Below are 25,487 nucleotides of genomic sequence, written 5' to 3'. Positions count from 1 at the left end.
AAAATCCAGTGGTCTTCTAGTGAAAGAGACAAGAAAGATACTTGGAAAATATGTAAAAAGCTCTATGCTTCTCACCACTCTGTTTATTTTGGGGAAAAGTTTTTCATATTAAATGTATGGGTTATTAATATTATTCTAAACAAACTAACAAAAATCTTTAAAGTGTATTATTCATAGTATGGAAAATATGCATAGAAGTGGACACATAATACTATTGTTGGGGTCCTCACTAATTTGTAAGATTTTGTAGATATTTTAATCACAAACAGCCTCAGAGCTAGGATTTGGGGAGAAAGTGGGACAAAGAGTTCTCAATGCACGAGGGGAGTTCAGTTCAGTTCAGTCACTCAGTCGTGTCCGACTCTCTGTGACCCCATGGACTGCAGCACACCAGGCTTCCCTGTCCATCACTATCTCCTGAAACTTGCTCAAACTTATGTCCACCGAGTTGGTGATGCCCTCCAACTATCTCATCCTCTGTCATCCCCTACTCCTCCTGCCTTCAATCTTGCCCAGGGTCTTTTCTAATAAATCATTTCTTCACATCAGGTGGCCAAAGATTGGAGCTTCAGCATCAGTCCTTCCAATGAATATTCAAGACTGATTTCCTTTAAGATTGACTGGTTTGTTCTCCTTGCAGTCCAAGGGACTCTCAAGAGTCTTTTCCAACACCACACTTCAAAAGCATCAATTCTTCAGCACTCAACTTTCTTTGTAGTCCAACTCACATCCACACATGACTATTGGAAAAACCATAGCTTTGACTAGATGTACCTTTGTTAGCAAAGTAATGTTTCTTTTCAATGTGCTATCTGGGTTGGTCATAGATTTTCTTCCAAAAAGCAAGCATCTTTTTATTTCATGGCGGCAGTCATCAACTGCAGTGATTTTGGAGTCCCCAAAAATAAAGTCTCTCACTGTTTTCATGTTTCCCCATCTATTTGTCATGATGGGATGGGATGGGATGCCATGATCTTAGTTTTCTGAATGTTGAGTTTTTAAGCCAACTTTTCCACTCTCCTCTTTCACTTTCATCAAGAGGCTCTTTAGTTCTTCACTTTCTGCCATAAGGGTGGTGTCATCTGCATATCTGAGGTTATTGAAATTTCTCCTGGCAATCTTGATTCCAGCTTGTGCTTCATCCAGCCCACTATTTGCCATAATGTACTCTGCATATAAATTAAATAAGCAAGGTACAATAAACAGCCTTGACCCACTCCTTTCCCAATTTGGAACCAGTCTGTTGTTTCATGTCCTGTTCTAACTGTTGCTTCTTGACCTGCACACAGATTTCTCAGGAGGTGGGTCAGGCTGTCCGGTAGTCCCATCTCTTGAAGAATTTTCCACAGTTTTTTGTAATCCACATGATCAAAAGCTTTGATGTAGTCAATAAAGCAGAAGTAGATGTTTTTCTGGAACTCTCTTCCTTTTTCGATGATCCAGAGGATGCTGGTAATTTGATCTCTGGCTCCCCTGGCTGTCTAAATCCAGCTTGAATATCTGAAAGTGCACGGTTCACGTACTGTTGAAGCCTGGTTTGGAGAATTTTGAGCATTACTTTGCTAGCGTGTGAGATGAGTGCAATTGTGCGGTAGTTTGAACATCCTACCTAGCAGGAGGGGAGGGATCAGGGCAAAGTCCCATGTCACCAGAGGGCGAGCCCGCTCAGGATCTCAGGGTCAAGGGCGGTGTCTGGGGCTGGGACGCTCCATGTTGGGGACTTCCCATCTCCCCGCGTTTCACTTTCTCTCTCACAACCTGTGTTTAGCCCTCCTGCTTGGACACTCGTGAAGCGGTTCCAGTTCTCACTGCCACTGGGTGTTCCCTTTCTAGAAAAACCAATCAGCGTCTCCGCGAATCCCGGTTATGAAGTCTCCACCGACCCGCCCGGAATCTGCTTCTCCCCAGACCCAGACTATGCGCGTCATGGGGCAGCGAACCCTCCTCCTGCTGATCTCGTGGGCCCTGGTCGCGACCGAGACCCGGGCTGGTGAGTGTGGGGTCGGGAGGGAACGACCTCTGCGGGGAGAGGCGAGGGGACCACCCGGGACTCTGGGGGGCAGGACCCCAGGGAACTAGCGACCCCGACGCCCCTGCCCAGACCCGCCCCCTCCCCGGGTCCCGGCTTATCCCTCCCTTGCATCCCGACTCTTCTTTTCTTCCGCCTCCGGAGTTCGGGCCGGTCTTCGACCTCTTCCTTCTCACTGGTCCTACGCCCCCTCCGCCCTCCCGGCCCCCTCACCTCGGACGCGGGACCCGCGCCTCGAGGAGGGTTGGGCTGGGTCTCACCCCTCCCCGCCCCCAGGCTCCCACTCCTTGAGGTATTTCAGCACCACCGTGTCCCGGCCCGGCCTCGGGGAGCCCCGCTTCATCTCTGTCGGCTACGTGGACGACACGCAGTTCGTGCGGTTCGACAGCGACCGCCCGAATCCGAGGGAAGAACTGCGGGCGCCGTGGATGGAGCAGGAGGGGCCCGAGTATTGGGATCGAAACACGAGAATCTACAAGGACGCCGCACAGACTTACCGAGTGGGCCTGAACACCCTGCGCGGCTTCTACAGCCAGAGCGAGGCCGGTGAGCGACGCGGGCCCGGGTCCAGGTCACGACCCCCATCCCCGGGGACCGGCCGGTATCGCCCCGAGTCTGCGGGTCCGAGGGTCACCCCAACATTGCAGAACACGCCCGGCACCCCGACCCGGGAGGAACTCGCGGGGATTTGACCCGGTTTCATTTTCAGTTTGGTTTAATCCTGCGGGTGGTCGGGGCGGGTCAGGGTCTCACACCTTCCAGCGAATGTCCGGCTGCGACGTGGGGCCGGACGGGCGTCTCCTCCGCGGGTATGATCAGTTCGCCTACGACGGCAGAGATTACATCGCCCTGAACGAGGACCTGCGCTCCTGGACCGCGGCGGACACGGCGGCTCAGATCACCAAGCGCAAGTGGGAGGAGGCAGGTTATAAGGAGCCTTTGAGGTACTACCTGGAGGGCGAGTGCGTGGAGTGGCTTCTCAGATACCTGGAGAACGGGAAGGACACGCTGCTGCGCGCAGGTACAAGGGGCGCGGGGCCTCCCTGATCTCCCCTCGGGCTGGAGCTGGCTTCCCACGAGGAGAGGAAAATGGGGTCTCTGTGGAAACAGCGCCCCAGGTTCTTGTCAGGAGAGGGAGGAAATCCGCCCGGGTATTCATATTCGGTACAAGACAGTCATCAGTGGCCCCACTTCTCTGAAGGACATTTAAAGAATCCAGTGTCTTTGAGGAAGAAGCAGGAAATCATCCCTGAAATAGCTGATCATCGGTGCCCTTTGACCCTGGGCACCATCTTGTGATCCATGACTTTCTCTCTCAAGGCCTGTTCTCACCCTGAGAGCATCTAAGGAAGCCTGACTCCAGCTTTTCTGAGTCATTCAGCCTCCACCAGAATCAGGACCTTTAGTCTGTATTCTCTCCCTCACATTCTAGAGCTCCTATCTTAGTCTTTCATTCTAGAAATTTCCAAGGACTAATATAGATCATCCCTGATCTCTCATTTGAGGCTGTTATCTAGCTCTTGTGCTGCTTTTTTCAACACCATGGTCTTGAATGTTCCATAGCTCAGAGGGTAAAAAAGTTCATAATACATCTGGGGATCTGATATATAGCCTGCTGACTATAGTTAATAATAATCCTGTGTTATATACTTTAAAATTGATCTTAATCATTCTGATCACCCCTGTCAAACAGACACACACATAAGGTAAGTTGATGAATACATTAATTACCTTCACAGTGTACATATATATCAAAGCAACATGTAGTACACTTTAAATGGGAACAGTTTTTGTTAAGTATACCTCAGTAAAGCTGGGGGGAAAAAAATCACTGTTCTGTCCTTTCTCAGGATGGTCACATGATGCTGCTTCAGTGAGCCATGAAGGTAACACACACACTGAATTTTCTGATTCTTCCTCAGACCCTCCAAAGGCACATGTGACCCGTCACCCCATCTCTGACCATGAGGTCACCCTGAGGTGCTGGGCCCTGGGCTTCTACCCTGAGGAGATCTCACTGACCTGGCAGCGTGATGGGGAGGACCAGACCCAGGACGTGGAGCTTGTGGAGACCAGGCCTTCAGGGGATGGAGCCTTCCAGAAGTGGGCAGCCCTGGTGGTGCCTTCTGGAGAGGAGCAGAGATACACATGCCGTGTGCAGCATGAGGGGCTTCAGGAGCCCCTCACCCTGAGATGGACTAAGGAGGGCCATGGGGCTGGAGCTTCCTCTCAGATAAAGCAGGAGTCCTCCAGGACTCAGTTCAGCAATGTCAGGACTCAAGCTGAGGACAGGGCCTCTTCCTTTTCCTCCACAGAACCTCCTCAGACCTCCTGCCTCACCATATGGGCATCATTGTTGGTCTGGTTCTCCTTGTGACTGTGGTGGATGGAGCTGTGATCTGGAGGAAGAAACATTCAGGTAGGGAAGGGAGGGAGGGATCTGAGTTTTCTTGTCTCACTGGGGGTTTCAAGCCTAGGTAGAAGTTTACCTGCCTGGTTACTGGAAAGTATGGTCCACAAACATGTGGAGTCTGGAGCTGATGCTTACATTTTCCTTTTCTAAAACATGTGTGAAAATGAAAGACAAATTTTTCATCTTCCTAATTCCAGTTGGGGAACAGGTTTCTAGGACTTGAAGGTCAAAGGAGGTCCTTGTTAAAGACAGACCTCCAGGAGGGCAGGTGGCCCAGTCCTTACACATCTCCCTTCTCTGTGTTTCTGATGCTAGCATGAGTTTTTACCACAGTTCCAGAAAGTTCTCTGGGGTCCAGGACTAGAGGTTCCTCTAGGATCTCATGATTCAGTCTTCTCCCTGGCCTCTCACATGGTATTTTCTTCTCACAGGTGAAAAAGGATGGACCTACACCCAGGCTGCAAGTAAGAATGGAGGGGGTGATTCCTGAGACCCTTGTGAGGGTGCAGACAGGAGGCCCTGGGGGCTCACCCTCCTCAAAGTTCCTTCTCTAGTTTCTCTCCTGTGGGTTCTGACCACGTCCTGGTCTTGTTCTCCCCCAGGCAATGACAGTGCCCTGGGTTCTGATGTGTCTCTCACGGTTCCTACAGGTGAGACCCTAGAGGGTCTAGATTGGAAGGAGGATTGGGGCAGAGGCACATTGGGTGGGGGAGATCTTTGAGTGGGACATGTGAGCATGGGGGGACTGTGGAGAATGTCAGCCCTTACATGATTGACCTGAACTGGTTCCTGATTCTTTTCTCTCACAGTGTGAGACAGCTGCCTTGTGGGAACTGAATGATGCTCGGTCCTGCTTTGTGATGTCAGATCCCCGGACCCCTCTTTCTGCAGCTGCATCTGAACATGTCTGTGCTCATATTAGCGTAATATGAGGAGATGGGGAGATTGCCCACCCCTGCCCCCCGCACCTCCTCCCCACCCTGACCTGTGTTCTCCTCCCTCATCCACTGTCTTGTTCCTGCAGAGACGGGGCTGGGCCGTCTCCACCCCTGTCTTTGCTTCATATGCACTGAGTAATGATGCCTTATTTCCTTTTTGAAAATAAAATCTGTATATATGAATGTTTTTTCTAATTGGTGACATGAAGGGGGATTGGATACTAAAGGTGAGGATTCCTAAAGTTTGAAAGAGGAAGTAAATTGAAACACCTAGAACCTTCCAGATCCATCCATGTGTTTGCTTTGCTGAGTCAGTTGCAGGAGGGACAGGTAGAGGATGTGAGGAGCTGAGTGTGACAGGGCCTGTGCCCAGTCAGTGATCATTGCACAGTGGGCATGCATGCACTGCCCATGGTCACTCCTGGACTGGGTCCTCTTCTCCATTCCATTGTCCTTGTCCCTTCAGTAAATCCTTGTCCCATCAAGGACCAGTGATCATGGACTCAGAAGTCACCTGGGCCTTGTATCTCCAGCACCATGGGCAGGGTGCATTACCTCCTGTCATTTTTGAATGTGTTTATATTTTGCTTATTTAGTTATTGCTATTATTGTTGTTGGTGTACTGACTGTTCTATTTCATGTGTAGAGTTCTGGTCCCATTCTTCTCTGGGTGACCCCATCTCTAACAGCAGCAGGGATCACTTTGCCTGTGATTATCCCCACAAGTCCAGGGGATGCATGCACACAGGATTTCAGCGGTGTCAAGAGAGAAATTTTAGAGGCATCAAGTTCTTGCCCTCTTAGAGATTTTGCTGGATTCTTCTTTCCAACTTTTCTCCATCTTTTTAAAGGAACCACATGCTGGAACTTACAAAGAGGAGGTACCCAATCGTTTCATATCTTGACTTAATTCTTGCTGGACTTCTCTCTTCTCTGCAATCTGCCCCCTCTTCTGCCCTTACATCTTCTAAGGCTACTGTTGGCTCCCATCTCAACTCATGGATTTAGAAAGCAGAGTCTAATAAAATCACAGCAGGTTGAATATAGGAGTTGGAAGCGAAGATTCTTCCTTTCTGAAGAGACAAAGAGCCTTGTGTGTGGTGTGTAGGCTGATTGGTGTGGAGGGGGAAGGGAGATCATCCTTTGTGAGTAAAATGCAGGCAGCATTGAGGTCAGTGCGAATGGATGTTGTGCTATAACTGCCACGAGACAGCATGTGGCCTGAGCTCACATTAGTAAAGACACTATCTCTAAAACAGGGAAGCACTTTACTGACCATTCATTCAACTGATATTTCTTGTGTGATGGAGACATGACACACTATTTTTGCATCTAGGAGAACTCAATGAACTAACAACAGACAAAGCTTGTCTGCCAAGTGCAGTGTGTTCTAGGGAGAGGGGGCAGAGCATGTACTATCAGCCTAGTGAGGAAAGTGTTTCCCGTACAGGGTGGTAAGTGCTCTGAGGAAGGTGACCCAGGGTATAAGTGTGTGGGGAAGGGAAGGTGACTGTGTTACTAGGTGGACAGTGGACCTCATTGAAAAGGTGACATTTAAGTAAAGATGTGAAGAACATGAAGGAATGTCCACAAAGACATCTAGGGGAGGTTCTCTCCAGGCAGAGGAGACTCCAGTGCAGATGCATGAAGGCAGGAGGGTGTCTGTGTTCAAGGGAGAGCCAGGAGGCAGCTGTGGCTGAAGGAAAAAGAATTGCAATGACTCCCCATGTCCGGCCAGATCCTGTGGGCCTCCAGGATGTCAGAAGGGTGTTGATTTTATCTCAGTAAGCTATGGAGTTATAGGATGATGTGAAGAGAGGAGGACCTGGTGTGACTGCTCTCTAGAAGCATCAGTCAGGCTGCTGTGCAGAGTCAGGAGGTGAAGGGCGAGGGAGGCGGAGAGGAGCCTCTAGGAAACAGCGCAGGGTCCAGGGTGGGGATGCTGGTGCTTGTCCGGGATGTGAGCAGGGAAGATGATGGAGAGTGAGAGGGTTCTTGATCTATTCTGAAAATGCATTTTACAGCATTTCTTAGCAGATTAAATCTGAGTTATGAGAAAGGGTGAAGGAGGACCGCAAAATTTGAGATTTGCAAGTAAGCATGTGGGACGCCTACTGTGGAAATGAGGGGACTCTGGAAGGAGCATATTTGAGGAGGCATCACCATCAGCATTTGGTTTAGGAAAGTGGCAACTGAGTTGGGTTTACTCATCTAGGGTTTAGGTGAGATGACTTGACTGTAGAAATAGCTGGAAAAGGGGACACCATATAAATGATGTTTAAAGCCTTGAGAACAGATGAGGTGACAGATGAGGGGAGAATTGGTTCCAGGAGCAGAAGGACGAGGACTGACTCCTTGTGACTCCATGGACTGTCCATGGAATTCTCTAGGCCAGAACACTGGCGTGGGTAGACTTTCCCTTCTCCAGGGGATCTTCCCGACCCAGGTATCATTGCATTGCAGGCAGATTCTTTGCCAACTGAGCTATCAGGGAAGCCCTATATGCTGAGTACATCATGAGAAATGCTAGGCTGGATGAAGCACAAGCTGAATCAAGATTGCCAGGAAAAATATCAATAACCACAAATGTGCAGATGACACCACCCCTATGGCAGAAAGCGAAGAGGAACTGAGGAGCTTCTTGGTGAAAGTGAAAGAGAAGAGTGAAAAAGTGGGCGTAAAACTCAACATTCAGAAAACTAAGATCATGGCATCCAGTTCCATCATTTCATGGCAAATAAATGAGGCAACAATGGAAACAGTGAGAGACTTTATTTTGGGGGGCTGCAAAATCACTGCAGATGGTGAAGGCATCCATGAAATTGAAAGATGCTTGCTGCTTGGAAGAAAAGCTATGACCAACTTACACAGCATATTCAAAAGAAGAGACATTACTTTGGCAGCAAAGTTCTGGCCAGTCAAAGCTATGGTTTTTCCAGTAGTCATGTAGGGATGTGAGAGCTGGACCATAAAGAAGGCTGAGCACCAGAGAACTGATGCTCTTGAACTGTGGCGTTGAAGAAGACTCTTGAGAATCCCTTGGACTGCAAGGAGATAAAACCAGTCCATCCTAAAGGAAATCAGTCCTGAATATTTATTGGAAGGACTGATCTGAAGCTGAAACTCCAATACTTTGGCCATCTGATGGGATGAACTGACTCATTTGAGAAGACCCTGATGCCAGGCAAAATTGAAGGAAGGAGGAGAAGGGGACGACAGAGGATGAGATGGTTGGATGCCACACCAACTCAATGGACATGAGTTTGAGCAAGCTCCAGGAGTTGGTGATAGACAGGGAAGCCTGTCCATGGGGTTGCAAAGAGTTGGATATGACTGAATGACTGAACTGAACTTTTGTATTTCTTTGTATATGCATTTTTATGGGGAAAGTATCTATAAAATTGATCAATTTACATGTAACCCACACAAATGTCTTTTAAGTACTACTTTAGACACCAAGCTATAATCTCTAGTCCATGAGGACTAAAAATCCAACAGTCTTAGCAGATCCAATGACATGATAAAAATGCTCATCTTTTTCTTGGCAATTACCAGTCTGGGTCAAGATAAGGTCGTCTACTTGCTTATGCTCACTTTCAATGTTTGTATGTTTCTTACTGTGAGCTGATAACAAGCATTTCACAAACCAGCTCTGGCTCACAGAAGAGATAAAGTATCATTGGTTTAGATGGACTTGTATTCTGACAGCTACCCCAGTGCCAGAAATATAGCGGGATTGAAAAAATAAGCCTTGGAGATTCCATTTTTAGTAACAGGGTTGGCCTGGTTTTCATGCTTACTTGTCCAGTGAAAACAAATAAAAATAATAGATTAAGTATAAAAAGCTTCCATAAGTATAGTACCAAGAGAATAAATATTTACACCGAAATATAAAGGTGGGCAATATTTCAGAGGGAGAAGTTGTTTTTATCCTTAAGGCATTGGACAAATCTGGGAAAAATCTTCCCTTTGGTTATCTCAAGTTTATCAGCTGTAATAGGAAATGTAACCCAGAGCTTATTCATGTGGGGATCATAGGTGACATCCCCTCCTTGAAAATCCAGAAACCAAGATTCGTATCCTCAGAGAGGATGTGGAGAGTTTGGAACCATGGAACCAGCTATTGGGAATATAAAATGGTATTGGAAAACAGTCTGGAAGTTCCTCCAAGTTTGAACCTAGTGTTCCTCTAGGACTCATAAATTCCATTCCTAGGTATTTACCTTGGAGAAATGAAAATGGTAGTCTCCACTACCATGTTTATAGCTGACATTCACAGCAGCGTTAATCATGACAGTCAAACAGCAGAAATAACTCAGATCTGCATCCCTTCATGAATGAATTAGTAAAAGCGGTACAAACCTGCCTTGGAAAATTATTTGAAAATGAAAAGAAGGAAGTACAGATGCCTAGTACATGGATGCCTAGCATGGGAGAACTTTGAATACATTTTGCTCTGCAAAAAAATCAAGAATAAAAGATCTTGTCAGATTTTATTTATAGGATTTATAAGCAAATCCCTTTAGACAGAAAGTACCTTAGTGTTTGTCTAGAGATGAGGGAAATGTTGAAGGGAAATAGGGACTGACTGTCCAGGAATAAATTGGTACCTCAATGCATGCATGCATGCTCAGTTGCTCATTCATGTCCAGCTCTTAGGGACCCCTTGGACTATAGCCTGCCAGGCTCCTCTGTCCATTGAATTTTCCAAGCAAGTATACTGGAGTGAGTTGCCATTTCTTTCTCCAGGGGATCTTCCCAACCCAGGGCTCTAACCCATGTCTCCTGACTCTCCTGCATTTCAGGCAGATTCTTTACCACTGAGCCACCTGGGAAGTTGGTACCTGGATAACAATATTCTAAAAATGCTTCTGGGTGATGAAAACTTTTCAAAAATGAATGTGGCAATGGTCACACCTCTCTGTAAATATGCTATAATTGATTATTTTCAATTGGTGAATTATATTTCAGTATTGTTGGGAAGATCCCCCAGAGAAAGGAATGGCTACCCACTCCAGTATTCTGGCCTGGAGAATTTCATGGGCTGTATAGTCCATAGGGTCACAAAGAGTCGGACACGACTGAGCGACTTTCACTTAAAGTTGTTCTAACAAATGCTATGTTGTTTTTGTTCAGTCACCTAGTCATGTCTGATTCTTTGTGACCCCATGGATTGCAGCATGCCAGGCCTACTTGTCCCTCACCATCTCCTGGAGTTTGCCCAAGTTCAAGTCCATTGCATCAGTGATGCCATTCAGTCCTCTGAAGCCCTCTTCTCCTTCTGCCCTCAATCTTTCCCAACATAAGGGACTTCTTCAATGAGTTGGTTGTTCACATAAGGTGACCAAAATACTGGAGCTTCAGCTTCAGCATCAGTCCTTGCAATGAGTATTCAGAGTTGACTTCCTTTAAGATTGACTGATCTCTTTGCTGTCCAAGGGAATCTCAGGAGTCTTCTGCAGCACCACAGTTCAAAAGCATCAATCCTCTGGCTCTCTGCCTTCTTTATGGTCCAGCTCTCACAACCATACCTGACCACTGAGAAGACCATAGCTTTGACTATACAAACCTTTGTTGGCAGAGTGATGTCTCTGCTTTTCAACACACTGTCTAGGATTGTCATGGCTTTCCTGCCAAGAAGTAATTGTATTCTGATATTATGGATGTAGTCACTATTTGCAGTGATTTTTGAGCCCAAGAAGAGAAAATCTTTCTGTGGAAAGCTCTTAAAGAGATGGGAGTACCAGACCACCTTATCTGTCCCCTGAGAAACCTGTCTGTGGGTCAAGAAGCAAGAATTAGAACACTGTGTAGAACAACAGAGTGGCTCAGTATTGAGAAAGGAATATGACAAGGCGACAACAGAGCTTTCCACAGTTTGTTATGATCCACAGTCAAAGGCTTTAGTGTAGTCGATGAAACAGAGGTAGATGTTTTTCTGAAATTCCCTTGTTTTCTCTGTGATCCAGGGAACATTGGCAATTTGATGTCTGATTCCTCTACCTTTTCTAAACCCAATTTTGACATCTGGAAGTGTTGGTTCACATTATTCTGAGGCCTAGCATGCCAGATTTTAAACATGACCTTACTAGCGTGAGTTGTTGTTCCACTGCTCAGTCATGTCTGACTCTGCAACCCCATGGACTGCAACATGCTAGGCTTCCCTGTCCTTCACCATCTCCCGGAGCTTAAGAAAACTCATATCCATTGAGTCGGTGATCCATCCAACCATCTCATCCTCTGTCATCCCCTTCTCCCCCTGACTTCAGTGTTTTCCAGCATCAGGGTCTTTTCCAATGAGTCAGCTCTTCGCATCAGGTGGTCAAAGTATTGCAGCTTCAACTTCAGCATCAGTCCTTCCAATGAATATTCAGGGTTGATTTCCTTTAGGATTGACTGATTTGATCTCCTTACAGTCCAAGAGACTCTCAAGAGTCTTCTCCAACACCACAGTTGAAAGCATCAATTTGTTGGCACTCAGCCTACTTTATGGTCCAAATTTCACATCCCAACGTGATTACTGGAAAAACCATTAGACATTTATTGGCAAAGTAATGTCTCTGCTTTTGAATATGCTGTCTAGGTTGGTCATAGCTTCTCTTCCAAGCAGCTAGCATCTTTTAATTTCATGGCTGCACTCACCATCTGTAGTGATTTTGGAGCCCAAGAAAATAAAGTCTGTCACTGTTTCCACTGTGTCCCCATCTATTTGCCATCAAGTGATGGGACCAGATGCGATGATCTTAGTTTTCTGAATGTTGAGTTTTAAATCAGCTTTTTAACTATTCTTTCACCTTTATCACGATTCTCTTTAGTTCCTCTTCGCTTTCTGCCATAAGGGTGGTGTCATCTGCATATCTCAGGTTATTGATATTTCTCCCTGCAATCTTGATTCCAGCTTGTGCTTCATCCAGCCTGGAATTTTGCATGATGTATTCTGCATATAAGTTAAATAAGCAGGGTGACAATATACAGCCTTGATGTACTTCTTTCCTTATTTGGAATCAGTCTGTTGTTCCATGTCCAGTCTAACTGTTGCTTTTCGGCCTGCATACAGGCTTTGCAGGAGGCAAGTAAGGTGGTCTGGTATTCCCATCTATTTGAGAATTTTCCACAGGTTCTTGTGGTCCACACAGTCAAAGGCTTTAGTGTTGTCAATGAAGCTGAAGTAGATGTTTATCTGAAATACTCTTGCTTTCTCGATGATCCAATGGATGACGGCACTTTGACCTCTGGTTCCTCTGCCTTTTCTAAATCCAGCTTGAACATCTGCATGGGAGATGAGTGCAACTGTCTGATGGTTTGAACATTCTTTAGAACTGCCCTTCTTGAGAACTGGGATAAGAATTAACCTCTTCCAGTCCTGTGGCCACAGCTGGGTCTTGCAGATTTACTGACATATTGAGTGCAACACTTTGAGAGCATCATCTTTGAGGGTTATGAATGGCTCTCCTGGAACTCCATTGCATCCACTAGCTTTATTGACAGCAGTGCTTCCTAAGGCCTGCTTGACTTCACACTCCAGAATGTCTGGCTCTGGGTGACTGACCACATCATCATGGATATCCAGTTCTTTTTTGTACAGTTCTTCCATGTATTCTTTGCATCTCTTTTTATCTCTTCTGCTTCCACTAGGTCTCAACTGTTTCTCCCTTTTATTGTGTCCATCTTTGGGAAAAATGTTCCCTTGATATTTCCAACTTTTCTGAAGAGATCTCTAGTCTTTCCCCTTCTGTTGTTTTCCTCTATTTTTAAGCATTTTTATTGAGAAGGCCTTCTTGTCTATCCTTGTTATTCTCTGGAACTCTGCATTTACTTGGGTGCATCTTTCCCTTTTTCCCTTGCTTTTCACTTCTTTCTTCAACTATTTGTAAAGAATCCTCAGATAACCATTTGCCTTCTTGCTTTTCTTTTTCCTTGGGGTGGTTTTGTTCACTGCTCCTGTACAGTGTCACAGACCTCTGTCCATAGTTCTTCAGGCTCACTGTTTACTAGATCTAATCCCTTGAGTCTATTCATCACCTCCACTGCATATTTATAGGGGATTTGATTTAAGTCATATCTGACTGGCCTAGTGGTTTTCCCACTTTCTTTGGCTTAAGCCTGAATTTTGCTGTAAGAAGCTGATTATCTGAGCCACAGTCAGCTCCAGGTCTTGTTTTTGCTGACTGTGTACAGCTTCTCCATCTTCAACTACAAAGAACATAATCAATTTGATTTCAGTACTGACCATTTGGGATGTCCATGTGTAAAGTCGTCTCTTGTGTTGTTGAAAAGAAAGGTGTTTGCTATAACCAGTGAATTCTCTTGGTAGAATTCAGTTAGCCTTTGCCCTGGTTCATTTTGTACTCCAAGGCCAAACCTGCCTCTTACTCCAGGTGACCCTTGACTTCCTACTTTTACACTCCAATCCCCAAGGATGAATACACTTTTTTTGGTGTTAGTTCTAGGAGGTCTTCTAAGTCTTTATAGAACTGATCAACATAAGCTTCTTCAGCATCAACAGTAGGGGCATAGTCTTGGATTACCATGAAGTTGAATGGCTTGCCTTGGAAATGAACCAAGATCATTCTGTCATTTTTGAGGTTGCTCCTAAGTACTGCATTTCAGACTCTTTTGTTGACAATGAGAACTACTCATTACTTCTATGGGATTCTTGCCCACAGTAGTAGATACAATGGTCATTTGAATTAAATTTGCCCATTCCCATCCATTTAAGTTCACTGATCCCTAAGATGTTGATGTTTATTCTTACCATCTCCTGCTTGACCGTGTCCAATTTATCTTGATTCATACAGCTGATATTCCAGGTTCCTATGCAATACTGTTCTTTGTAGCATCAGATTTTATTTTCATCCCCTGACACATCCGCAACTGAGCATCACTTCCGCTTTGGCCCAGCCGTTTCATTCTTTCCGGGGCTATTAGTAGTTCTCTCCTCTTCCCAGGTAGTATATTGGACACTTTCCAACTTGGGGGACTCATCTTTCATTGTCATACCTTTTTGTCTTTTAATACAGTTCATGAGGTTCTCATGGCAAGTATACTGGGGTGGTTTGCCGTTCCCTCCTCCAGTGATCACGTTCTGTCAGAACTCTCCACAGTGACCCATCCGTCTTGGGTGGCCCCACACAGCATGGTTCAGAGCTTCACTTCAAGCCCCTCTGCCACAACAAGTGCTACGGCTCATGTTAAATGAAGCACTGATGCCTAAATCATCATGGCAATTGTACAGAAAGTCATGAAAGAACTCAGAGAAGTAGGCATGCTGGTATAAAAACAAAATTGGTAAAAAAAACCCAGGTAAATATTTCCAAAAGGAAAGTGTTTATCAGGCAATAGGGAATGAACAAGTGAGCCATATTAACCTCGCTGTCCTGTGTAGGCAGAGCCAATCTAGGAGATAACACTACAGCAGCAGCGGGGATAACAGGATCCCAGAAAGCAGGGGAAGAGGTGATAGCAAGACAGAAACAAGGACCAAATTTTTGAATTAACCAACAATGTCAGGATGGAAGCAGGATATTCTAAATGTAAGGGGTTTATGGAAATGGTTAATAGATCGTGATGTTTCTAGAGGCAAGGTAGATGGACAGGCAACAAGAGTGTTGCTTAGTATTATATTAATAGATCAAAAATGAATAAGTTGAAGGCTGAGGTCAGCTGCCTAATAGAAAGTTACCATCCTTTATCTAGTTTCCAGACCTGAGCCAATTCTCACACCCAGAACTCACTTCCTGAAGAGAACCTAAGTACCCTGAGGACATATCCTGCAATACGGAGCAGTTGTGGTCAACAGTAATTCCCCACATCATTCCACGTGGGTGCCAATGGCCATTGTTCTTATTTCACTCACTGATGAACGGGAAAATCTAGATCCTTCTAGGTCTGTGGATACAAGTCAGATTTGACCCTGATACCTGCCTGCAATCATGAATCCCCAGTACAAGTGAGGCATATGGGGAACAGAAAATAATGTGCATCGTGTCTTAGGGCAATATATATCTCACAGCTTCTCTGTATCTATACATTCTCTTGGTGGCAATTTCTCCACCTAGAGTCATGGCTATAGACATATTTAGAGTTGGCAAGAACCCGCACGTTGATTTGTGTGTGTGTGTGCATGGAGTAAAAAACCTTTTAGTAAGAAAGGTTTAGTGGAAGACCCTGAAAAAGCCTTCAAAGCTCAACCAAGACAGCGTATTAATAGCAATATTGTGTCCTGGGGATGATGAAAGAAGTTAATGTCATCCTCAAAAACTTAAAGGATGCAACCGTGGTGATCACATCATATACCAGTTAATTCTCCACTGTGGTTCTTGCAGAAACTGGCACGATAGTTGCCAGTGATATTGAGACAACTGTAACTCTCAACCTGGCTACTTTCTTTTCGTTTCCTACCTTTATGTTTCTACCTATAAAGTTCTCTCTTGTTATTCCAAATAACCTGTAAGACTACACTAGTGTTTGTGGACGTAATTTTGATCTGGATACCTGTGGAGTGAGTCTCAAAACCTTGGACTTGAACTCTCTACTTATTTCAGTCTCTGCATTCCTACCCTTAGTTCTCTGAGAAGCCACGTGGTCAGATGATCCCAAAATCATCCTGTGGTTGGCAGATCTAAGGTGACCCCAGTGTTCCCTTCTCTGGTAGCCATGCCCCTGTATAATACTCACTTTTGGAACATCAGCTGGACTACTGACTCTCTGGTAACAATTAGGAGATTAATAAATGTACATTTTGGAATCACAGGGGAAAAAGATATGAGGGACCCATGGATGCACATTATTTTCTTTCCCCCATGTGCCTCATTTATGCTGGGGATTCAGCTGTCTCAGAACTGGCTGTGCAGGCCAGGCTCGGGAAGCAGAGATTCCAGGAGGAGGATAAGTGACCTGCATTCCTTCTCTACCTGAGAAGTTCCTCCTCTAGGTCTCAGCCTCCACAGGCCCTGCCCTCAGACAGGAGGACAAGGAGGAAGAGACCACCAGCAGATTCTCATCCTGTCTGGAATGTGAAGGAAACTGTCAGTAAAGAGGACAGGAAGGAAAGTGAAGAGACAAACCCCGCCACACAGATACCTGGTGAACAACCCTCCCGGTCACATCCATGGCTGGGAAGATGAGGAGGGTGACATCTCCCATCTCCCTGTGCTGCCCCCCACCCCCAGCCCAGCTCTCCCTTCCTCCAGCTCACAGTAATGTCCCAGGAGCCAAGGGTGACACTGTAATTACATCTCTGCTCATCTCAGAACAGACCATCGTGAGCACACACTCCTGGGAATCCTGTTCTCCTGATATGTATTAATTCACTCTGTGTAGCCGAACCCAAGTAACACTGGTCTCACAGGAAGGAAGCTGGTGTGTGTCTCCCAGGACAGTGAGACAGGGAGTTCCAGGGCTGCTCGGGCTTCCCTGGTGGCTCAGATCGTAGACAGTCCACCCCCCAATGCAGGAGACTTGGGTTCGATCCCTGGGTTGGGAAGATGCCCTGGAGAAGGACATGGAAATCCACTCCAGTATTCTTGCCTGGAGAATCCCAAGGACAGAGGAGAATGGAAGGCTACAGCCCATGGGGTCGCAGAGTCAGACACGACTGAGCAACTAACACCTTAACCTTAGGGCGGCCCTGCAGCACGAGGTTGTCCAGGCATCCAGGTCCCCGTGACCTGTCCTTTCTGCTCTCCCTGGGACGTTGCTCTTGTTGGCATCACCTGAGGGACCTAAGACCACATTCATGGTTTGGGAGCAACCAGGGAAAGCAGGGAAGGAGGAAAAGTTTCTTCCCTTGAAGATCAAAATTCAAAAATTTACATGTGCTTCATCATATTGGCCAGAAATTAACCACGAAGACAAGTAGCCTCAGAAAGATTGGAGAATGAGTATATTTTACATCTGGGTGACTTTATCTAGAAAAAAATTCTATTACTATGGAAGACAGAGGATTTCTCCTATACTTAAGTTTAGAATCAGCAGTGGGGAATCATTATTATCAGTATCTTAAACTGAACTAGATTTCTATTTTAAAAATAGAATAATCTCAGAATATATTGCTAATTGATAAGAACGTTGTAGATAGAATGTGTGGGAAATACCACATTATAAAATGGAGTCTCTCTCTAGAAGCCTATCTAAACTGTAACACTTATCTTGTCCAGGGAGGGAATGTGGAAAAATTTTGGATGGGATGGAGGAGGAAATTTACTTTTCACTGTAATCCTTTATGTCGTATGAACTTTTTAGACTTTATGCATGTATGAGTCAGTTGAAGAAACCCCACACTGATTTGCTAATCATTTGTTATGTGGTTACTAGATGTCAGGCTGTGTACTGGGTCTCAGTGAGTGACACACCAAGGGAATCACAGCCGGGTAGAATGACCTGTAAATGCAACATAGTTTATAGTTAGTTGTTGGGAAACAGCTTCCAGGAGGGAGGGAACTGATGAAGAACCTACTGTGTCAGGAGTGGCGCCCCCTGCTGGGGACATGAAGAAAACTGGGGTCTATGCTCTGGTGACCTAAACCCCTCACCCTGATGAGGGGCAGTGCCAGTGCATGACTTCCCTGGCCCCCTGCTAATCTCTGTTGTCCTTGTGTGGAAAGTGAGCTGAGGGGTGGAGAGAGGACCTTGGCCCACGTGGTCCAAAACTTACTGTGACCCCATCGCCTCAGGGCTGGTGTGTGGGGGTCAGATGTGCTCTGGAGGGTCGGTGGTGACAAAGCAGGGAGGGCTGAGGCAAGACCGTGCTGAGCAGCTTCGACTCCAGAGACCAAGACGGCAGAACTGACGGTTTGTCTGTAACCAGCCCGATGCCAGGACGGTCCTGAAGGCAGCAGGTGACGGGATCCAGCACAGGTAAGCCAGGACCAGGACAAGGAGATGAGACTCTGTGCAACCTTCTCCTCCAGGTAAGAGCCTGTTCAGAGACTCTCCTCACCTTTTCCTTCTTCTGTCAGTGGTGCTGGTGGGGGGAAGGGGGCAGTTTCTAATACTTCCATGTTTCACAGTTTTTAAGTCTTGTGATTAGATGAGTTTGCCACCAATTCACTATTTTGGACTTTGTTGAGGCTTTCTTTGTTGTATGTTGTGAATTTCTGGACAGTTTCAAACATTCAAAAAGAAGCTACAAAAAAAATTTAAATAAAATTTAAAAATTAAAAAAAAGCAGCTACATTCTCTCTGTCCTTGGAATAGAATTTGATATATATCCATGAGCTTTTCCTTAGTAATTACCTTATTTAGGTATTTTGTATTGATGCTGATTTTTTGACTTTTTGATATGTTATGGCCTAGAAAAAAGTCACCCAAAGTTTCCTTTTAGCAATGAGTTTTTGCCCATTTTTCCTGTATTCTCATAGTGAGAATACACTATGGGCAAGAATTCATTGCTAAAAGGAAACTATATAAACTATATTAGGTGGTTCCAGGTGGCACTAGAGGTAAAGAACACACCTGGCAATGTAGAAGACATAGAGACGAAGGGTTGATCCCTGGGTCAGGAAGAGTCCTCCTCCGTGGAGGAGGACATGTGAACCCACTCCAGTATTCTTGCTTGGAGAATCCCACGGACAGAAGAGCCTGGCATTCTACCGTTGATAGGGTGGCAAAGAGTAACAGGACTGAAGCGACTTTGCATGCACGCATATGCTTTTTATATTTTGATGTTTTATCCCTGTATGATCCTTAAGGTGAGTTCCATCTTAATTGATGATTATAATCTTTAGTACCATAAAATAGCCTCTGTTTCATTAACAATTTATTTGCCTTGAATCTAATCCTGTTTGATAATAAGATCAAAATCTCAGACTTTTTTCATTTTGGATTTAGTTTATATATCTGACCAGCTATACCTTTATTTTAAATTTAATGCTTTTAAAAATGTATATTTAAAGCTTAATTTTAGTTTGTCTGGTTCATATCCTCAGGTAATTTCTTTAGAGCTTGTAGTATCATCAGCATGTTTCAAAGACTTTCAAAGGAGGAAAATGGCTTACTTTCTTTTTGAGTACTGTCCATAAATGACACATTGGTGGGTAGAGAATCCTTGGATCATGACTTTTTCTTCAGAACTCTGTATTCTACTCTTTGACTCTGACCTTGAAACTGACCACTTGGAAAACCATCTTTTCCTCTCTGCGTCTTTGGTCTATTAGTGCCCGTGTGCATGTGCAGGTGGTGATGGTGGGAAATCATGCCTTTCTCTCAGGAGTTCTCACTGTGACGTCATTATCTCCAGGTACCCCGGAAGAAGTTCTGGGTTGAAAAGCCAATCAGTCCTACAATGAAAAACTGGACAGAGAATTTTCAGATATACTTCTTTCTTCAGAGAAAGGACTCAGAGAATTCAATCATAAAGAAGGAGATTCTCAAACTAGAAACCTTCTTTCTTTCTCTATAATGTGTCCTTAGGTTCTGAGCGTGGCTGTGACTTCTCAGAGCTCCTTGCTCCTGTGTGTGTCATTCACACCAGGCAGGGACGCTGAGGAGGGAATCTAAGTCCAAACCACATGATAGTCTAAGAATGGAACCCAGACTAAAATAGAGTCACAGACAGAGGTCTCCAGATGGTAAAAAGATATTTCATATCTAACAGTGAGGTAAAAAGAACTTTGGGAGAGTATCTCAAAACAGTGAGGGTATGAGTGTGGCATTTCCTCAAAAAATTAAAAATATAATTACCATATGGTAGCATTCCCACTCTCCAAAGAATTAAAAGCAGAATCTCAAAGAGATCTTTGCACTCTCATGTTCATAGCAGCATTATTCACCACAGATGGGATGTAGGAACAACCCAAACACCCATCGATGGATGAATGGAGAAACAGAATGTGGCATATGCAGACAATGGAATACTATCCAACCTAAAAAAGGAAGGAAATTGTGCCACGTACTATATCATGGATGAACCTCGAGGACATTAGGGTAAGTGAAGCAAGCCAGTCACAAAGAGACAAGTAATATATGATTCCATGTATATGAGGTCTCTAAAGTAGTCAAATCCATAGGAACAGAAAGTGGATTAGTGGTTGTCAGGGTTTGAGAGGAGCGGGAAATGAGGAGCTGCTGTTTAATGGGTATAGAGTTTCAGTTTTTAAAAATGAAAAAGCTCTGGAAATCAATTGCATAGTTATATAAATATACCTAACATTAATGACTAATGATTAACTGACTCATTGGAAAAGACCCTGATGCTGGGAAAGATTGAAGGCAGGAGGAAAAAGGGATGAGAGAGGATGAGATGGCTTGATGTCATCACCAACTCGATGGGCATGAGTTTGAGCAATTCCGGGAATTGGTGATGGACAGGGAAGCCTGGTATGCTGCAGTCTGTGGGATTGCAAGGAGTCGGACATGACTGAGCGACTGAACTGAACTGAACATTAATGAATTATACATTTAAAAATAGTAAAGATGGTAAATGTCATGTATTTTTACCACAATGAAAATTTTTTTTAACAATTTAAAGAATACGGAGAGAATGAATCTCAAAGAGGTATCTTTGAGAGTGGAGAGAAACAGTGTGGTTTAGGACGTAGTTTAATAACAAGTGGTATGCCCAACTGCTGCTGCTGCTAAGTCTCTTTAGTCGTGTCTGACTCTGTGCGACCCCATAGACAGCAGCCACCAACTCCCCCATCCCTGGGATTCTCCAGGCAAGAATACTGGAGTGGGTTGCATTTCTTTCTCCAATGCATGCATTCATGCTAAGCTCCTTCAGCTGTGTCCAACTTTATGCGACCCCATGGAGAGCAGCCCACCAGGCTCCTCTGTCCCTGGGATTCTCCAGGCAAGAATAGTGGAGTGGGTTGCCATTTTTTTCTCCAGGTATGCCCAAAGGTACTCTTTTTTTTTTTTTCCAAAGGTACTCTTTAATGAAGCACCAGGTGGGTTCAGCACTTGTTGGTATATATACTTAGAAGAAACAATTTGAACTGCACAGGTCTGAGCATCTCCTGAATTGTTTTCTCTATTTCACTTGACATTTCATGGTGCCCTGTCATCATCTAAAGTTAAATGAGCCAATGGACGAGAACTTGACCTGAAGCTGGGGTGTTAAAATTGCTTGTTGTTGGGAATTCCCTGGTGGTCCAGTGGGTAGGACTCCACGCTTTCACTGCCATTGGCCTGTGTTCAATCCCTGGTCTTCCCGCAAGCCAAGCAGTGTGACTAAAGAAAAAAAAAAAGAAAGAATTGCTCATTGCCCTTTTGTTCTTTTGCTCTAGAAAAACTGATGAGGGATCTGGAATATAAGACAAGTGAGTATCTGGAGGGGAGAGTGGCTGAAGTTTGCAACTTTCCTGTGAAGGTCCATTACTCACAGGTCAGTGCTTCTGTTTGAAGAGGAAGGTCTTCGTATGACTAATGTATCCAAATTCTTTATCCTGATTTCAAAACCATAAACCTTTCCCCAGATTTGCCCAGCTATAGTGATCCCAGCCTTATCCATTTCCGTCTCAAGTCTCATCCCACTGCCTGAGGCCTTGAATTTTCTGTTTATACTTTCTAGATACGGTTGCTAATAGTCTGAACACAAGGTCAAATGCAGCCTCTGTCCTGACCCCCTGAGGAGTCTCCCACCATTGTCATAAAGGCCCCACAATCTATGGGACAAATCTCAGTTGGTATCTTTTGTGATGCCTCACTTTTGTCTCCTTGTCCCCACAGTGCGGATCATCCTGAATTCCCCAGACAGTCTCCAAATGGGAAGAGTATGATGTTCACTGGCTTGCGGATGAACAAATACCAGTGTGGTCAGCGATTTGATCCGAAGCCTGGGGTGCTGGGCAGTAAGGGCTTGACATGGGGCAAAGTGTACTGGGAAGTGAAAGTAGACAGGATCTGGTGGGAAGCAGAGGAGGAAGAAGAAGCAATGAGATACAGGGCTGGAAGCAGAGGTGTATTTGGCAGTAGACATCTTGGTGGATTTACAGGCATCACTGATGGATATCATTCCCCTGGATACAGAGAGGAGAATGAGGAGTTGGAGGAGGAATGGTCTCAGGAACATGGAATATGGCCAAATTTCTGCCTGGTGGAGGTGGTGAGAGAGTCAACAGTGACAAGGGGATTTCTCAACTTCACCCCCGAGGAGGGGTTCTGGACTCTGCAGCTGTCCTCAGCTGGGGTGTCATATGCACCAGCCCTGAGCCCTTCCATTTCCTGTCCTATTGCCCCGGGCAGACTGGAGTTGCTCTGGATCTTGATGGTGGGAAGGTAACCTTTACCAATGCCAGACTCAAGAGATCATCTATGAATTCTCATCTGCCCTCACTGGGAGAATCTTCCCTTTCCTGCGGCTTAACTGCATGAGATCCAGACTTACACTGAGACCCTGACAGAAGACCTCCTGGCACAGCCCCAGGCTTTTTCATTTAGCCTTTGTTCCTTTTCCTCATTCCCAGCTCTCTGCCTCAGCCGGATGGTCCTGCTGGGTTTCTGAAAGATCTCAGATGACTAGAGCCTTACAGCAGAGTTAGGAGTCTCTTGTCCTCATTGCTTTGTCTCTATAATGAAGACGGTAATACTTGATCTTCTTTCTCTAAGGGGAATGGTTGGAGTGTCTTTAAAGTACTTATTAAAATGTGTGCTAACTATTAATTAATCGCTTCTGTTGCCTTTGATTTGGTTCTTCATCTGCTCCTGAGACAAATGTATGAGAACGAGTGACTGTACATAGAATTTCAGCCCCTGCCACAAACAGTAATTGATGACAACATCCATACCGATTTTTCTAAAGCACCTTTCCTGTCCCATAATTTCTCCCATCATCCTTCTAAGTAGCTGAGGAAACAGCAAATATTTGGCAGTTCGTACCTGTTTCACATTTGATATGCTATGAGATTTGAGATATCTGGTGTGAGAATTCCTTTATCTGCTATGTTCTGACAATTTTTGCAATAGGAAGGGGCGAGGGGAAGCCATGTGAGGTTCAGGTGTATGTGAGTTTTTGGAAATCATTTGGTTCTGAAGTAAATTTCATGTCATCTGTGTTTTGAGATAGTACAAATAGATACTTAGCTTCATATTAAATTAGCAGTCTTACCTATAAGCAGCAGAAAACAAATTTGGCTAATTTTAGAAAACAAGAAATTTGTTCAACATCACTGGGGCATGTGGTGTGCAAAGACAGAGGGATACATGTGCCTGCCTTTGCAAATTCTGGAGGCGGGTCCACATGACCCCCAGAGAGCTGGGAGCTGCAGTGAGAGGAGGAGGAGGTGGAAGAGTGAGCAGGACTTGAGAGGATCATAGGGATTGTCAGCATATAAACAGAACACATGCATGAGTCCAAGCGAGTGGAGAGTGGATATGATCTGGTGGGGAGCAGAGGGTGAAGAAGTAATTATTATAGATGGGAGTGGAGCCTGAGGCATGTTTGGCAGTAGCTAGCCTAGTGGATTCACAGACCCAGCTAATGAGTATAGTTCTCCTGGATAAAGAAATGAGAATGAAGAGTTGAGGAGGGAATGGGCTTAGGAAATTAGTAAATGGAACCGCCCCTAGTTCTTCATGTAACTAACTCCTAAATCAATATCTGGCACAAGTGCACCAGATTGTAGAGTATAGGATGCCTGCCTGTGCCCCAGCAACAACAAAAGGTTAGGGAAGTGTGTTTTCAGTTTCTGTAATAAGACATACTCTCATCAAGACTCATGGAATCCAGCATTCTCAAGGCATGGGAGCAGAGGCTAGGTGTCAAAGAACTTCCAATACTTAAACTCCTGGGCTCAAGATGTGGGGAAATTTGCTCTGATAGCTCAGTTGTTTAAGAAAGTTTTGTTGAGGGACTTCCTTGGCGGTACAGTGGGTAAGAATCCCCCTGCCAATGCAGGGGACACGGGTTATGATCCCTGATTCAGAAAGATTCCACATGCCACAGAGCACCTGATCCCATGTGCTGCGACTATTGAAGCGCCTGGGCCCAGAGCCTGTGCTCTGCAACAAGAGAAGCCGTGGCAACGAGAGGCCTGTGCTCTGCAACTGGAGAGTAGCCCTCTAGCTCTCTGAAAGTGGAGAAAGCCCACGTGCAGCAATGAAGACCCAGCTGAAAGATAAAAATCAATTAATTTTTTTAAAAAACCTTTCCCACTGAGGAGAGATTGCTTTCCCCTGCCAGGAGCAAGCCTTTGATATGCAAACTAACCAACCCAGAGCCCTCCCTCCCCTGTCTGGCCTTTGGACCCCAAGAGGCAATATTCCTCTGCCTCTGTGACCTCAGGGCTACCCTGGTGGCTCAGTCAGTAAAGAATCCACCTGCAATGTAGGAGGCCACCCCCAGTGCAAGAGACCACCTGCAACGCAGGAGACCCAGGTTTGATCCCTAGAAATGACAATCCACTCCAGGATTCTTGCCTGGGAAATCCTATGGACAGAGGAGCCTGGCAGGCTACAGCCGCCAGGGTTGCAAGAGTCAGAGATGACTCAGCAACTAAACCACCACCACCACCAATGATCCCAGGGCCAGGTACCAGACAACTAAAGTCCACCTCTAACCCAAAGCCAGCTGAAAGTATTCATACCAGCCAATTCTAATCTGTTTACCCTGCCCTACCTTTACTTTCCCAAGGAGACCCACTAAAGCTCCCAGCCTTTACCTTCTTTTCATCTTTGCCAAGCTGACAGATTTTAATTTTTCTTTCCATTTTTCCTTTCATATTCTGATTTTTCCCATTTACTAATAATAAATTACTTGGTATTTGCATTTCTTCTTTTCCAAACTGTTTTCTTATAATCTTTATTTTTCACTTGCAATGTAAGAATTTTAAAATATTGAATTTAAGGAAGAAGAAAAATCAGCCTCCTGACCCCAGGGAACAGGTGTGACACTCACAGCAGGACCTCAGTGTTATTTGAAGCGAGCCTGGTGCTCACAGCTAGGCCATGTAATTCTCTTTGGAATAAACTATTTTATAAAATACCAATATCAAACAAGGATACACTGAAATCATAATAAAGTGACACAAGACAAGACTTTGCACAATTTTGTTTAAGCGCAGAGAACACAGGGTACAGTGCAACTCACACAGTATGAGCATCCCCCGTCCTGGGTACCATGAGTGACGGCTGCTTCTTTACCAACTGCTGCTCTACCCTTGCTCTAGCC

The 25,487-nt window shown here is 45.2% G+C and overlaps 2 protein-coding genes and 1 long non-coding RNA gene across 14 annotated transcripts in view; 2 read left to right on the top strand and 1 right to left on the bottom strand.

Moving 5' to 3' along the window:
• The window catches only part of LOC122697341 (BOLA class I histocompatibility antigen, alpha chain BL3-7), a 256,855-nt gene that overhangs the window by 144,769 nt on the left and 86,599 nt on the right, over positions 1–25,487 (top strand). The window lies entirely within an intron of this gene.
• Positions 1,885–25,487, top strand: part of LOC122697345 (BOLA class I histocompatibility antigen, alpha chain BL3-7-like) — a 101,343-nt gene continuing 77,740 nt past the window's right edge. Inside the window, exons 1-5 of the mRNA XM_043908111.1 lie at positions 1,885–1,990; positions 2,306–2,575; positions 2,775–3,050; positions 3,952–4,226; positions 4,344–4,448. Coding sequence (XP_043764046.1) covers positions 1,918–1,990; positions 2,306–2,575; positions 2,775–3,050; positions 3,952–4,226; positions 4,344–4,406 — 957 coding nt within the window. The 5' untranslated portion in view covers positions 1,885–1,917 and the 3' untranslated portion in view covers positions 4,407–4,448. The remainder of the gene's footprint in view (positions 1,991–2,305; positions 2,576–2,774; positions 3,051–3,951; positions 4,227–4,343; positions 4,449–25,487) is intronic.
• Positions 1,981–23,135, bottom strand: LOC122697347. Its single transcript, XR_006342052.1, has 3 exons — positions 23,124–23,135; positions 12,733–12,743; positions 1,981–2,110 (listed from the first exon to the last, which is right to left on the bottom strand). It is a non-coding gene; the product is annotated as an uncharacterized LOC122697347 (long non-coding RNA).

This window comes from Cervus elaphus, chromosome 7, assembly GCF_910594005.1.
Source record: "Cervus elaphus chromosome 7, mCerEla1.1, whole genome shotgun sequence".
Taxonomy (NCBI): domain Eukaryota; kingdom Metazoa; phylum Chordata; class Mammalia; order Artiodactyla; family Cervidae; genus Cervus; species Cervus elaphus.
The sequence above is the reverse complement of the archived record's forward strand: the minus strand, read 5'-3'. Positions and strand labels throughout refer to the sequence as shown.